This window comes from Triturus cristatus, chromosome 3_2 (assembly GCF_964204655.1).
Source record: "Triturus cristatus chromosome 3_2, aTriCri1.1, whole genome shotgun sequence".
NCBI lineage: Eukaryota > Metazoa > Chordata > Amphibia > Caudata > Salamandridae > Triturus > Triturus cristatus.
The window spans coordinates 648978180-648994713 of NC_140584.1; the positions used below are offsets into that span (position 1 = coordinate 648978180).

Below are 16534 nucleotides of genomic sequence, written 5' to 3' on the forward strand. Positions count from 1 at the left end.
CCAGAAAGTGCCCTGGAGGAATGACGTGGTCACTAGCCAATGGGCTACCATGATTCCTCCTGCACTGTGAGGACATCCAGCTATATGTGGCATCTAGCAATCCCAGAGTGCACTCTTTTGCCCATCTCATAAATTATTGAACCCTTCCTTGGATGTTAGGAGTTTGGTGGCTCACCCTAGATGTGTGGCTACCTGTGGGCTACATGCCCTTGGGAAAAACTGTTTGGCCACTTTTTTTCCATCTCTGTTCCTGTCACCAGTTTGTCTCCCTGAACAAAGGGGCAGCCCCACATGAGTGTGAATGCCATTTACCTACTAAAGGCGGCTTAACCTTTGAAGCTCGCCTTTTAGGCCAACACTCTGAGTGATTTCCCGCAAAGGGGAGGTAACACCTCCCTCTGTAGAAGGCTTCTTTTGTTCCTGAGCCTAGGAGTCGTTCACACTACTCCCCTGGAGGGCAGCAGGCTGTCTGGTGGACAGCTACAGTGCAGTGCCACTGAACATACTGGGCAACAGAGTGACATATTTCTAAATGTTGCCTCTCCTTAAAAGTGACATTAAATTGGACTTGGGCATCAAGTCGGATTTAATGCCACAATTAATTTTATACCTTGAAGTACCCATGTTAGTATTCCCATTCAGCAGTTAGCCGGACTGAGAGGTCAGCTGGTAATTCTGTGTTAGTCAAAGGGGCTACTAATTTTTCCATAGCAAAAAGGACAATTTGGAAGTTTTCCTGTTAGGACCTTTTAAAGTATACATCCAACTTAATAATATTCAGGTCCCTGCCTTAGGGCTCCATAGGCTTTCCTTAGCGCAGACTTATATTCTGGGCCCGATTCACAGAACTAACTTAAGACAAAATCCTAAACTTACTACTTTTGGTATTCACAGAAGTTAGGATTTTGTCTTAAGTTTGTCTTAAGACAGACTTAAGACAGACTTAAGTCTGTCTTAAGTTTGTCTTAAGACAAACTTAAGACAAAATCCTAAGGGCCCGATTCACAGAACTAACTCACAGAAGGCACTTACTCATTTTGGTATTCACAGAAGGCACTTACTCATTTCGGTATTCACAGAAGGCACTTACTCATTTCGGTATTCACAGAAGTTAGGAGTCTTAACTTTAGGACTCCTAAATGCCTTCTGTGAATACTGAAAGTCTTAAAATTAGGATTTTTCTCAGTTTAGGAGTAGTAAAGTTAGGACTCCTAACTTTAGGGCTCCTAAATGCTTTCTGTGAATACCGAAAGTCTTAAAATTAGGATTTTTCTCAGTTTAGTAGTAGTAAAGTTAGGACTCCTAAATGCCTTCTGTGACAACCTAAAGTCGTAAAGTTAGGATTTTTCTCAGTTTAGGAGTAGTAAAGTTAAATCCTAACTTTAAGACTTTCGGTATTCACAGAAGGCATTTAGGAGTCCTAAAGTTAGGACTACTAACTTCTGTGAATACTGAAATGATGCCTTCTGTGAATACCAAAATGAGTAAGTGCCTTCTGTGAATACCAAATTGGTAGTAAGTTTAGGATTTTGTCTTAAGTTAGTTTTGTGAATCGGGCCCCCACTTCTGTGAATACCAAAAGTAGTAAGTTTAGGATTTTGTCTTAAGTTAGTTCTGTGAATCGGCCCCACAGTGTTTAGGGAAGTGGGGGCATTGCCATTGGTTTAAATGGCAAAGTCAAGCTAGCAGTTTTAAAACTGCTCCTCTAGGCTGCGGTGGCAGTCTGGGAGCCTTTTTGTACTTTGTCACGCACAGGCAGTGGCTGTCCGTGCAGGTAAGTATGATGAGGCGGGAGGGTGGGAAGTTGACAGACAAGGGAATAGGGAAAATAAAAAAAATAAAAATCCTATTCCATCGTCTGTCGACTTCCCCCACCGCAGCACTGCGCTTACCTGCACGGACCGCTGCTGCACACAGGATGGCACAATCAGTGCTGCAGCCCTGGGTGAATCCTCCAATTTGCATGCCGAGTACCCTTGGTATAATATACTAGGGACTTATAAGTAGGTCAACTAATGCCAATTGGGGTAGACAATTTAACATACATTTTGTAATTGGTTAAAACACTGGCACTGAGGTCTGGTTAGCAAGCCTCAGTGCAGTTTTAGAGTAAAAAAAACAGCAGTATCAGTCCAAACCTTTGGGGGTGATAATGCAAAAAGAGGCATTTCCTCACACACTTGATACATCTTTGTAGTTTTGTTGCCTATAGGAAACAAAAATCAGGAAGAAGCTGAGTGAAATGCAGTGTAGGAGGCGGCAGCAATGGAAAGCTGAAATTTAACACTGCTGCTTTAAGGAGCTACTAGCTTCCGTATCATGAAGTAAATTAAACAAGGAAACCAAAGCAAATGCAGACTTTTATAGGCTGCACTTTTCATTTGTATTTGTCCATATAAGTACATGTTTTTAAAATGTGTATGGATTGATAAGTATTTCGAGAGCCCACATATGGACAGAACGTTCTCTTTAATGTGTGTTGTATTCTCTGTGAATCGATAAGCATCCCTCCTACCACTCTATGCACTGAAATCCATGTGTAGAACTTTACCACTGTGCTATCTTCTCCTTTATCACCTTAAAAAACACAACTACCTGTTTTTTTTTTTTTACTGAAGGGCATCCTGGAAAGCTTTTACGTCAGGAATTCTTGAATGTGTAGCGTCAGTTTTGCGCTCTCTTTACACCCCATTTTTGAGGTTACATGTTCTTGTCATTTTCCATTTTAAAACATGATTAGAAGCAGAGCTTTCTTCATTCTGATGTACTCTTACTGATTCGGCTTAATAGCAACATTTTTAAAACAAAAGAAAATGATGGTGCCTATGTGCATATTTTTATTATTTGTATGTTTTTCTAAGTGAAAAAATAACGGTTTTAGAGAATGCCGCATTTGTGCTTAGACATTCTGCTGGAAAATACCTGTAATGAATAACTAGAACGGAAAATAAATAACTTCCCAATACTCTTCCCCCAAAAGAAAATCCTGACAAGTGTGTAGCTCAACTCCATCACATAAGTCATCTGCGCTATATTGTTATAGTAACTATACAGGTAACATGTTTCACCGTTCATTCTGCTCATCTGCAAACCTGGGTAGCACGTTCTAGGAAAAGGTATTGACTGATACCTATTCCTTTCTTTGAAGGAGATGAGTGATAAAGTTCCCATTAGCCAAGAGGTTGACAATCAAACTGCCTATTTATACACAGTATCTGCTCTATTATACTGAGTACATGTTTCGATCATGGGTCTTGTGCTTAGCAGCACTGAGATGTTAATGACTAGCAATTACAATATTGCCTATTTGTTGGTTCTTACAGAGTGCTCAGCTGACTGAAATTGTCAACAGTCTAATGGTGCCTCTCAATTTATCTCCAACCTCACCACCCCAGTCTTCAAAGTCCTACCATCACAAAAGGCTGGCCAACGGCATCTCTCTGAGGTAAGAATTTTAATTATTTTCAATCTGGTGTCGTACAGTGATGTGGTGTGTTGCAAACATTGGAAAATGTGCTGTCTGTTTTAGTTCATCTTTTTGGTAATTGTTGCATGATTTCTGCTTATTTCGAAATGGCATTGTGGCTCACCAGTTATTTTTTTCCTGAATTATCTACTCTGACAAAGCTGTCAGGTAAAAAAAAAAGCAGTCTTAACACTATCAAAAATACTTGTAAACATTTAAAAAAAGTACATATATATATTACGTTTTCAAATGGAGAAAAAATAAATAAATGAGGGACAGGAGAGCAAAAGAATAATTTAAAAAAAAGATACAGGGACAGCAGAAATGACATCATAAGAGCACCAGCATATGCAGCATCACTAACTAGAGTACATTATATTCAGTAGTGAGCACATCCACACGTACAGAAAAGGATCGAGTTGCACCAGTTACATTTGGAATAACAATAGGAGGAAATGAAAAGGGGGTCTAAAGAGCCAGTCTATGTGCGTGCGCAGTCCACAATGTCAGTATTGTATCATAACAAGAGGAGTGTCTATAAACCCTTGAATAGGTGTATGGAGGTATAAATGATATGGGGATAAAAATGAGGCGATAGACAATTATGCATTGCATGTATATATGTAATCTATTGGGGCTCAGTTTTGGTACAGTACAATCATTCAACATCCTCAGGGCGAAGCAAAAAATACGTCCGCAATGGCTGCCATATATTTTTGGGTCGTGAGGCAAGTGATTGTAATGTGGCATACATGTCACTAGTAGTGTCACAATAGATTAGGTCCCGAACAGTGGGTCCCTCCCCCGCCCACCCAATATAACGAGACCTGTCTCTTAGCGAGAAGAACAATAGCAACAAATCGTCTTACTCTCGCCGGTAAAGGCTTGACATAGCCTAACAGGGCCAGCAGCGGGCTCGGATGTAATTCGATACAATCATCCGGGATAGATGGCGAAAAACCTTCCCCCAATATCCCAGTATGGGTGGTCAGCTTCACGCAAAGTGAGAGAAATCAGCATGTTCCAGTGCACATTTGGAGCAACAATGTGGTTTGATGGGCTCCATCTTCGCTAACAGGTAGGGCGTGATGTATGTACTTTTAAACAGTTTAATTATTTAATTATTGTTTTTGTGAAGGGAACTAGATAACTGTTGCCACGTCGTAATAAACGTGGGTAAAGTTTAGTATGGTGGAATAGAGAACAAACTTGTACTTGTAGTTCTGGTTCGGCTTTGTAGAAATCTTTATTGAAGCAGTAAAACTTGGAATAATTCCTGCTGCATGCAGGGACCTCGGAATACTTCATATCAGTGCATGTGACCATATATCAACAAAGAGGTTAAAGAGTTAAACATTTCCAGATGTTGCAGAACACCCATCAAAAGCCCATGGTAGGCAAGATTTTCCAGAATTCTAGATTGCTTGTTGCATCAAAACCCATCTCAAAACTACATTGTTGCGCCCCACCAGCACAGACCACTGCCTACATGTCTAAGTAATGAAGAAAAGTGCCGACTGATAGGTATGCATTTTAAGAGTTAAAACAACAGACTGTTTCCTTTGAAGCTCTAGTGGCTTCCACTGCTCATGGATGCATTGTACTTTCAGTTGCCTCAGACAGTCAAGTCTTCTTGAAGTTAGTAGTTGAGTAAATTTCTGAAGTTTTTGCTCCAGATCCCCAAGAAAAGAAGTCGGGAAGGATGTAGCTTTGTTTTATGACTTCAACGAAGATGCATATGATGCAGTTCAAAAACAACAAGTAAGTAACCATTTCTTCTGCTTTGAAGGATCATCACTGATAGTCATAAATGTTAGCATAGTAAGCTAAAAATGTCATAACCCCTGCTGCTCATGCACAAGAATAAATGGCTTGATTTAGAAGTTGGCGGATCACAATCATTATGGACATCTGTCTGCCTTATTACAGTCACATTAGGATACAATACACTTGTATTAAGGGGAATGGGACATCTTTTACATTTGTAATGGAGTACCCATCTACCAAACTCCAAATAAGACCCTATGTCTAATATGTGAAACTGGATTAAAGATCAATCCTGTATTTTACTCAGGTCGAATTGACCTATACTAAAGTCAGCTTTTGTACTGGAATCAAGCCAATAGTATCCTTGAAAGTGTAAAGTGTATATTGATTTTTAAGTTGCTGTCCTGCATGCAGACCTATTGTCTCATCTAGATTCTAGTGGCTGATTTCCTTCTAGTGAAATGGGTTTCATGTCTTTCTGACAGTGGAATGCTAGCCAGTTAATAACATAGGGATATGCAAGCTATAATCCACTAAGAAATGGACAGTTTTGAAGGTGTCAGAATCTGATGAATATGACCTTAGTCGATAAAGAGTTGATTAGATTTGAATAAATCATTTGTTTTATTTAGATAGAAACTACAAACTCAAATGGCATCAAGCCATTATGATGAACAATCTGCTCCTAAGGATGAATTGCTAGCAAAATTGGAGAGTACAGCACTGGCTAACATGAAATTCTGGTACCACATTAAGGAGGAAAGAAGGATGAGTTCTCATTACTACCCTATTTGCATTAATCAGCTGCTGAAAGGGTCTGAATTTTACTAGCCTTTCCTAGCTGATGTGTTAGCCACTCAGAAAACAGTTTTCCAAGAAAGATATTGGATTAAGTTTTGTGAATAGGTTAGTATGCAGATCCATTAATTTTGACAACACAACATTTAGCTTCCAAAGAGGAGGAGGAATCCATTTGGGGAAAAACCCTTGCTTCAGATAGTGCAAAAATTCCATTGTTATATGAGTTTTACAAAAGGATGTTTGGTTTGGACCGTTCTTGTTAGCTGGTGAAGCAGCAAGATGGACTTTTATGGAAGAAAACTATAATTTCGATTGTAGCAAATGTAATAGGTATGGTAAAATAACCTCTTAGCACGTGAAAGGGTTATACTCTTTCTGTGAACATCATGAGCAAAACCTGTTCCATTGGAAGGAATAGCAAGTCCTACATGCATGACTGACAAGTTCATATGCCTATATTGTCTGATTTTAAGAGGCATGCTGCCATTCACTCACCTGGTCCCAACGGCGGGGACGACACTGGAGCCGATGCTGGACCTCCTATTCTTCCCAAGAACAATGCAAGTCAAGGAACCAAAACTTTAGATCTCACACCGTCCCTTGGGGCAAGGGGAGATGGGATAACATAAGAAAAGAGAGACTTGCGGTACTGGATCTGGTCAGCGGCTGTGCAACACTGTAACAGAATTTGTCACTTCTGAGACCTACGTTTGCGAGGCAGATGAGCACTGGACCAGAACCTTTGGCTTTGCAATAACGGAATGCACTGGAAATAACAGGATCAGCAGTTACCATCAGTAAACTAACAGGTCTCTACTTACAATGAACCTGCATTAACTTCAGTGACATAAACATACAGGTTTCATCAGCAGTTCGTCATGAGAGCAGAATAACCAAAATCACAGATTGGAGTTTGGCACTCCTAGGAATAAACTTGAAATACAAATTGGAGTTATTGGCACTCCCATAGACAAACTTGGAACATAGGTTGGAGTTACTTGCCGTCCCAAGGATACACTCGGAGCAAAGGTTGGAGTTACGTTCACTTCCAAGGATACACTCGGAACCTAGGTTGAAGTTACTTGCACTCCCAAGGATACACTCAGAGCAGATGTTGGAGATACATACACGCCTAAGTATACACTCGATACACTCGAAGCAAAGGGTGGGGTGCAAGGTTAGTGCATATATCAAGGACTCTGGTATGCCTTTTTCTCAGCACTACTGTTTACCAGAGAAACACAGAGCTAAAGTCTTTAATCTTTGCGCAGTGACAGTTCTAGCACCAAGGTTGTAGGAAGAGTCCGTAGTATAAACACACAAGAAGTGTTAGAGTAAATCACAGAGAGGACACGGAGGAAAAGTCTGTAGTCTGTGAGATGGGGATACTCGGTCCTGTTTACTACTATAGGAGGTTTAGTGTGCACTAACCTGATATCAAGTACTTAGCCTAGTTCTTCCACTTGGCTGAAGTTCGAAGAAGGTAGCAGGGCTTTGACTTGAAGTCGTGAGGGGTCTGTAGTAGCTTTACCGGAGGGAGCCAGGAGGAGGACTTCAAGGGAGCTGGTGCCCCGGGAACAACAATTTCGGTTGGACTTGAAGGAGACTGGAGCGCTTCTTAGTTCCGTCAGGATTCTTTAAGTGAGTAGGAAGTGTGAAGCGTGTTCCACAGTGAGGGAGGCCAAGCACCCATTCAGGATCGAGCTGAGTTTATATACCTTCTAGAAGGCTCAATGTATGTAGCTAAATCACATGTGGCATGTGGGGCACATGGCGTCTGGTAGATTCCCGAACCTTGGAGAAAACATGTGTTAGTACACTCCCTATGACCTTACAGAATGAGCAGGTGCAACTTGTTGATTGGAACCAAATAACAGGAAGTGAATATGTATCTTGCTTGTCATCGGACCCAGTAGAAAGGTCTTGAGAGGCTGGTAGACTGCCTTACCTTGCACATACAGAGCTCTTAAATGAACTGCCCGTCCAGCTCCACAGCTGATGTAGGGGCTGTAAAGACCAGTAATGGGATTGAATGCTCAAAGGCCAATAACAGTGTGGCCTGTACTGAAACTTGATGATTATTTTCTATTTTCTTCTTCTTGAGACTAACAGCCGTAAGGTTTTCCACCTAATTTTGATTGAAGAGGAACCTCTTGGAGCAGATTGTCTATTTTGAACCACCAAGATAGAGATTGTTTTGCTGTTGTCAAGAGTCATAGTTTGTCATCCTATTTGCTCTCCTTCTGAGACCAGTGATCTTCCAAATATGGCTTGAGAGGCCTCTCATGTAGTTCTTTACTCTGCACAATAGAAAAGCAAGAAGTCATGGATTCCAGTAGCGAAAAGATTTGCATGGCTGAAGGACTGGACTTCTTGACACTCTCTCCTACTAAGGAAACCCTTTTCCGTGTACTATGTCCAAAGCTGCCTCCAGATAAGATAGAACTTCGAGGGATGTCTCCGATTTCTGCATGTTTACCTGTAGCCCTTGGCTGAGAAAGAGAGACTTAGTCATTTGAAAATCATGCTCAACTTTTTGGTACCTGTAAGCCTTGTCAGCCAGTTGTAGGTAAGCGTAGACGAATATTCCTTGTTATCGAAGGTTTGCTACTAGTACTGCCATGCATTTAAAAAATGATTGAGGGGTAATGTCAGACCAAACAGATGTACTACATATTGGTAGTGTGATGTTCCTGCTACACTTCTCAGGCACCATGTACTTCTTTGTTATTGGAATATGGATGCTTGACATCTTGAAGATCTACAGCACACATCTGTAAAGTTGGGCCTCAGGCCCACATTCTGGTAAATGAGGGAGACTGACACCTGGCGTTCCTGTGCAGTAACTGGCCACGAGCACGTGCACCCGGGCCTCTTTATTAGCGGGGCCACGTCACTCGTGACACCCGTGGTGGGTGGGTGTGGGGTGCGGTGTGTCCAGCCCTCATGGGAGTGGCTGGAAGTACAGCTTCTTGCGGGACACTAGAACGTGTCCCGCAGGACACTACATTCCTCCCCAACTTTATTGAAGGACAAACAAAGTGTCAGTCCAACCTGTGGGGAAGAAAACAAACGGTTACCTAAGTACCACAGGGTCCATCAGTCTCTCGAGTCAGGTGGCAGGACGACCTCAGACATGGGCTGGCGAACTTGGCTAGCGGCAGGACCTTCTTTAGCAGACACCCGTATTTTAACCTGAAGGGCTCAGGCCACGACTGCTGGCTTGGAGACGTCCGCTGCATACCGACAGTTCGCTGGCAAAGACATGTCTTGTATGGCTTCCCTTTTGCTGACGTCGGTGATGGTCTGTGGTGAGTTCTAACAGTTCTTTTAGTATGCTGCGTCGTGACCATGGATGGAGTCTCATGTGAGATTTCAAGTGGGTGTTGCTGGACCGACTGTCCCTGTTGAACTACTTGGCGGTGACCGGAATCATGTCGGTGGGGCAAAGTCTCTCCTTGCTCTCCCGCCTGGGGAGGCCCGTCGTTGGGGTTGCTGCGGGACTGTAGGAAGGCTGCCCTGGAGCCGCTGCTTGTGTGCCATCTGGTGGCAGCTGCAGGACCGTCGAGGAGCCGTTGCTCGGTCGCACGCACAACCCTCATGGGTGGATGATTGTTGGTCAAGACTTGCACTCGCTGCCGCGGTTCCGGTGTAGGCCAGGTTCACAGGTGGTTTCTGGTTCCATTTAGTCGGCTTGTGTGGCAACGGTTTCGGACTCCAGTCCATCGGTACTCGAGAAGTGGTGTTTGACGCATGTGCTGATGGCTGGCGTGGTGATGGCTACCAGCCAGGTGGTGAGTCGGAATGACAGGTGGTGGTGGCTTGCTGAGAGAGTTCGGGTGTCAGAATGGACCTGGGCAGCCACGCACATCCGCCTTGCTGATGTTGAGTGTCCGTGGCGGTTTAACACGTAGAGTGTGTTAATCCTCTCTTGCCTGGCTTGGGGCCACTGCCGACTCCATCTTGAGGCGGTGTGAGGACGGACACTCAGAGCTGATCTTCACCCGTGGCGCTGATCTTCACCCGTGGCATCTGCGGACAGGAGCAGGGGTGCCACTTGACTTGGACTACTGACACATCGGGAGTGGCTGTTCACCTGGGGAAGCGTTGTGGAGAGACTCGGTTCGCGACTGCTGTGGCTTACATTCGGTTCTCCCGTGCGGCTGTGTCCAGGGACGTTGGCCTGCCTTGGTGGCTGTCGGATGTGTCAGGGTGAGTCTTGGCTTGCTGTGAGTCCTCGATCGTCTCCCTTTTCTGGTCTATTCAGCCCACCTGTGTCTTCCGGTTTTCAGGGTGACAGGCTGTCACTCTTCTTTCTTCGAGGGCGTTGCGCTTGGACCTCGAGGCGGCGCTGTCGTGGCGCCGGCTTCTGCCTTCGCTTCAGCGCGCTCCTTGCTTGCCGAGCGACGTGACGTCCAGTCGCGTGTCGCTGGCGTTGGAGCCTCTGTTGCTATGGCGGCCTGCCACGTGGTGTGTGCGACTCCTCTCTTGCCTGTCGTGGGTCACCGCCGACTCCATCTTGAGGTAGTGCTGAGGAGGACACTGGGTGGCTGTCGGGCCGTTGCGGGTGCGACTCCTCCTTGCCTGTTGTGGGTCACCGCCGACTCCATCTTGAGGCCGTGTTGAGGAGGACACTGTGTCGCGGACACTGTGTCACTTTCGGGCCGCTGCGGGTGCGACTCCTCTCTTGCCTGTTGTGGGTCACCGCTGACTCCATCTTGAGGCTGTGTTGAGGAGGACCCTGTATTGCTTTTCGGCCCTCTGCGGGGCTTCGCTGGTGCAGTGGGGACATGGTCGCTCTCTGTGCTGCGCTCAGCTGTGTTTCGTTGCGGAGATGCTTCTATCTCCCGGGCGCCTGCCCGTGTTGTCGGATTCACTGGTGTGGTCTTCTGCGTGCTTCGGACCACGTGCGCTCTGTCTTCGCCTTGGGCGCTCCCTTCTGGCACTGGTGTGCCTGTGGTGTGGTTGGCGTTATGCCTGTTCACCAGAAGGGGCGGGTGATGCGACCTCTTCCCCGGCGGTGGCCTTGGGCAGCCACGTGTGGTGCGTGCTCTACACCAGTCTGTCTTGCACTATTGCTGGGGGCAGCCTCCCTTGAGACGTCGCTGTCTTGGCAGGTCGTCCATTCTTGTTGGTGGTGGCTGTCCCTGTATAACTCTGAACTTCTTGCGGCTCTTTGCAGGGCTTGACAGTCTCTCCCTGTACTTGCAGAAGTGGCAGGCAGTGCTCTTGCTTCTCTGCTGCTGGTTTGCGCTGGTGCAGCTGGGGGCACCTTGGGGGCTCTTTAGTGTGGCAGCTACCTGGAGACTTCGCTGTCTTCGAGGGCGTCCTGGCTGTTCTCACTTGCAGGGTGCAGATGGCCACTTCATGGGCAGTCTTTTGTGAGGGCCCGTCTTGCTGTGTCTAGTGCAGTCCGTCTCCGCAACTGGGCGTGAGCAGGTGGTTTTCCTGGTGGTAGCGGTGTGCACTCGGGGACCCGTTGACTGCAGTAGCCAGCTGGTTGGCAGGATCATTTGCTGTGTTCTCCTGCTGCTGATCTGTGGGGTGTAATGCAGCCACCCTTTTACTGGTCTGCCCCTCTCGCCTGCTGGTGTTGGTCGCGGTGGGAAGTCAATGTGCGCCACGTGGCTTCTCATGGGGTTCTTGATTTCTTCCCCTTTTTCCAGTCGTAGCTGAACGGGCAGTAGCGTGTGGGACGCGGTCCTGACGTAGCCGGCCTCACTTGTTGCCGCTTGTTGCTGCGCTTTGCTGAGGTGGCAAACAGTGTTCAGTTCTGACATTTACAGAGTTCAGTGATTTAGACCGGGTGCTGCACTCTTCCACGCATCCTTTGTCATGCCACGTCATGCTGGCGCCTGCGTTTCTGGTTGACTCACTCTTGCCATGAGTGACTGTCTTTAGCTTCAGTGTGGCAGCTGAAGAGTGCTTGGGTGTTCCCGTTCGTGCTGGGGTAGAGTTGGCGGCCCCCAATGTGTGGTATCAGTTTCTCTTGAGCATGTGTGTTGCACGTCAGCTGTTCCTGCACTGTCCGCAGGTTTGTACTGGGGGCTGTCTTGCCTCCTGGGGGAAATATTTGTGCCAGTGCTGTTTTGGCGAGGTGCCTAGACTCAGCCACTAGGCGGCGCTGTGCTCTCTTGGGGGGGGGTAGCTTTGCCGGTGTCCTTCAATCCTCGTTAAAAACCCGACGCGCTGTTGTCCCTGGCAGCCAGGTGGCGCTGCAGGTGCTGATATGGCTGCCTCGGGTAATTTCCAGGCGGGACAGCGTCTCCTAGGTTAGTGGAGTTGCGGCTGACAGTCCTCTTGCAAAATCAGTCACGGACAGGTCTGCCTCGCGCAGAGGGTTGTGGTGTGGAGGCGACGTTGCTGTACAGCCACCAGGTGGCGCTGCAGTGCTGGCCCTTCACCAGTGTCCTTAGTGCCTGAGCAGCTTTGGGGCCATAGACACTGCGTTCTATTGCAGGCAGTGTTGTGCAGCGCTTGTGCTGGTTCATCAGTCAGCCGGGCTGCATCGGGGGACGACTCTTTCCTTCTTGTCCTTTGCCGGTGGCAGTCCTTCAGCAGCCACGAAGTGCGCTGGGGGCAGAGGATGCAAACTGGGGCTTGCGGTGCTGGCAAAGGGGACGCTAGGTGGCGCTGCAGCCACCTTTGTCAGTCTGGCTGACGGTCCATTGAGCGACTCGCCTGCGTTGCGGTTGGGGTCGCGGCAGCTCGCCCTTCGTGCCGCGCGCTGCACAGTGTCTTCTACAGGCGGGTGCCTCCATCAACCATTCCTCCCCTGGGGGCAGCGAGACGATAGGCAGCAGCTCCTCCCACCCCTGCGCTCAGACCGGCAGGAGATGGCGAATCACCGGAGTCAGTCCGCTCCGTCAAACGGGCACCTCGGGCAGACCTCTCACTGGGCGCGAGTGGAGGCGCGAGGCCTGACAGGCGCTGTGTCACTGCAAAACCGGGTAGGTGGCACTCTCAGTGTAGTGTGAGGGACGCCGGGGCCTCGGCAACAGAGCCTGGCGGTGCCGCAGTTCGTTCACGGGGGGGGTGGGGTTTGCCTCCGTAGCTCCGACACACTCCTCCTCCCCCTACCCGAGTTGGGCTGCCACAAATGGGTGAGATCGTGCTGGTGCTTACTGTATGTGTCGCCGCAGGCCGGGCGCGCTTTCCCTGCCGGCTTCAATCACGCTCACTGCTGGTACCGCCGGGTAGCTGGACGTGGGGCAGTGGCTGAGGGGTCACTCAGTAGCAGCTCCTCTCTTAGGCCTGAATGTGAGTCGGCTGGCAGCGGTAGGTTCACTTCGTACAGGCGCACCAGTGCAGGTGCTTCGGGCTACCGATCCTCTCGGGGTACAACTGGAAAGCAGGCGGTGCACACGCGGGTCGGACCCGCTCGTCGCCAGTGTAAAGTTGGGCCTCAGGCCCACATTCTGGTAAATGAGGGAGACTGACACCTGGCGTTCCTGTGCAGTAACTGGCCTCGAGCACGTGCACCCGGGCCTCTTTATTAGCGGGGCCACGTCACTCGTGACACCCGTGGTGGGTGGGTGTGGGGTGCGGTGTGTCCAGCCCTCAGGGGAGTGGCTGGAAGTACAGCTTCCTGCGGGACACTAGAACGTGTCCCGCAGGACACTACAACATCCTACCCCCTTTGCCTGAGGTGAAGCACAATTCGACAGAGAACTAGTGTACAAAATCTTTCCCTTTTTGACCCACTTTTTGGCCAAACACAGATCCATTATGAAGCTGAATTTCCTCTTTGGGCCTTTTTTTCTGAATCAGAAAATATTTTGTGTGGGGGCCAGGCACTAGTTCAATTACACACTTCTTTAGCAGGAGGTCTCTTTTCTCAGACTGGCTAAGTGAAATCTCGGTATTGTTGGAATAGGTGGTGGAGGTGCCTTTGCGCATCAAGAGTAGCAATAGTCAGCACATACCTGTCTTTTGTGATCTTTACTCACTCTTCCAAGTATAAAGATAACCCTTCTCCTACTAGAGTGGTAAATAGAGAGAAGGGACTTGAGGAGACATTGACAGATATTGGAGAGTCATTTCCTGAGGTGATGGCTGGTTGTAATCCAATTGATTTATTGTTAGACTCTCTTCGTTTGTAAGGATATATCTTGCTCTACCGCTGATGTTGTGGCTGTAAATGCTAGTGAAGGGTTTGAATGCTCAAAGGTCAATAACAGTGTGGCCTATACTGAAAATTGACAATCATTTTCTATTTTTTTTCTCCTCCAATCAATCAATCAGGAGGTTTATATAGCTTGCCACTCACCCATGAGGGTCTCAAGGTGCTGGGGAGGAGGGAGGGGGGTGCAGCTCCAGTTCAATTGAATAGCCAGATCTTGAGGTTCTTCCTGAAGGTGTGGAGGTTGGGGGAGCGTCTGATGTTCACAGGGAGCTCGTTCCAGGCTTTGGCTGCGACGTAAGAGAAAGCTTTCCTCCTGCTCTGGTTCTGCGGATGCAGGTGGTCTCTGCAAGGGCGAGGTCTGCGGAGCGAAGGTTCCTCTTGGGTACGTGGAAGGAGACTCTCTTGTTGAGGTATTTGGGTCTGATGTTGTGGAGGGATTTGAATGCGTTGGTGAGCAGTTTGAAGGTAACTCTCCTCTCGATGGGGAGCCAGTGGAGGTCACGTAGGTGTTGGGTCATGTCACGTGCTAGTGCCGTAGAGTTCCGAGGACGAGTCTGGCTGCGGCGTTCTGGATGGTCTGTAGGCTGTGCAGGAGAGTTCTGTTGATTCCGGTGTAGAGGGCGTTGCCGTAGTCCAATCTGCTGGTTACGAGTGCGTGGGTGATGGTTTTTCTGCATTCTGGTGGTATCCATTTGAATGTCTTGCGGAGGATCCGAAGGCAGTTGGAGCTGGTGGAGGCGATGGAGTTGATCTGGCGGGTCACGTTAAGGGAGGAGTCGAGGATGATGCTGAGGTTCCGTGCGTGGTCTGTCAAGGTGGGCGGACTCCCGAGGGCAGAGGGCCACCAGGTGTTGTCCCAAGCAGAGGTGGAGGGTCCGAGGATGAGGACCTCAGTCTTCTCCGAGTTGTGCTTCGGGCAACTGCTTTTCATCCAGGTGGCAACGTCTCTGATTCCTTCCTGGAAACAGAATGTGGTGTCTTCGGGGTTCTTCGTGAGGAAGAGGATGAGCTGGGTGTCGTCGGCGTAGGATACTATGCTGAGCCCGTGTTGTCTGACGATGGCGGGGAGGGAGGCCATGTAAATGTAGAAGAGCGTGGGGCTGAGTGATGATCCTTGGGGAACTCCGCAGTTGATCTGTGTGAGTTCGGAGAGGAAAGGAGGAAGACTGATCCTCTGGGTTCTGCCGGAGAGAAAAGATCGGATCCAGGAGAGGAATGTTACTCCTATACCTGCGTTGTGGAGTCTAGCTGCGAGAGTGCGATGTGAGACGGTGTCGAAAGCTGCGAAGAGGTCAAGTAGGATGAGGGCTGCGGTGTGCCCCTGGTCTAGTAGCATGCGGTTGCTATCGGTGGCAGCGAGGAAGGCCGTCTCAGTGCTGTCGTTGCTGCGGAATCCGGACTGGGAGGCGTCTAGGATGGAGTTTTCTTCGATGAAGGCGATCAGCTGGGTGTTCACGATTCTCTCGGTGACTTTGGCAGCGAAGGGGAGGAGAGAGATGGGCTGGTAGTTTTTCAGGTCTGTCGGGTCTGACGTGGGCTTTGTTCAGGAGAGGTTTGACCTCCGCCTGCTTCCAGTCATCGGGGAAGATCCCGGATTCGAAAGAGGCGTTGATGGTGCATCCTAGTTCGAGTGCAATGGCGGCGGTGGCCCTGTGGTAGATTTGCGCTGGGCAGGGGTCCGTGAGGTGTTCCTCATGGTCACAGTGGTGTGTTCGACGGAGGCAGGATTCCAGGTAGTGATGGTCGGCTCCTTGTTGGTGGAGGTGGAGTGTGGGGTGGCGTCCAGCGTCTGTTCACTGAAGTTGTCGTAGAGGGCCTTGAGTTTCAGATGGAAATAGGAGCTGAGCTTGTTGCAGAGTTCCTGAGATGGTGTGACGTCCGTGGCTTCGCTGGGGGGTTTGGTGAATTGCTGTATGACGCTGAAGAGTTCTTTGGCATTGGTGACGTTGGTGTAGATTTTGTTCCTGATGAAAGTCCGCTTTGTGTCTCTTAAAAGCTGGTGGTATTCCTTCAGGGCGTTCCGGTAGCAGTTCAGGTCTTCAGTGGTTTTCCGGTTTCGCCAGGATTTCTCGAGGCACCTGCAGGAGCGCCTGGCTGCTTGGAGATCGGTGGTGAACCAAGCTACTTTTAGGGGGTGTTGTTTACTGGGGCGGCGAAGGGGTGCAAGCTTGTCAGGTCAGCTGGAGATCCAGCGGTGGAGTTCCTGGGCTGCGGAGTTGGCGTCGGTCGTTGCCCAGGGTGGGTCTAGGAGGAGGGTGGCATTGAGGTGCTCCTCTGTGATCTTGCTCCAGTTCCTTCGAGGCGGGCGTGGGGGGGCTTTGGGTCCGGTGGATGTGTTGAAGGTGAAGTGTACGCAGTAGTTGTCCGTCCAGGGG

General features: G+C 48.6%; 1 protein-coding gene across 1 annotated transcript in view; it reads left to right on the forward strand.

Moving 5' to 3' along the window:
- KANSL1L (KAT8 regulatory NSL complex subunit 1 like) overlaps nucleotides 1-16534 on the forward strand; it is a 3005708-nt gene that overhangs the window by 718483 nt on the left and 2270691 nt on the right. The window contains exon 4 of the mRNA XM_085647079.1: nucleotides 3324-3445. Within this exon, the coding sequence (XP_085503205.1) occupies nucleotides 3324-3445 (122 nt within the window). The remainder of the gene's footprint in view (nucleotides 1-3323; nucleotides 3446-16534) is intronic.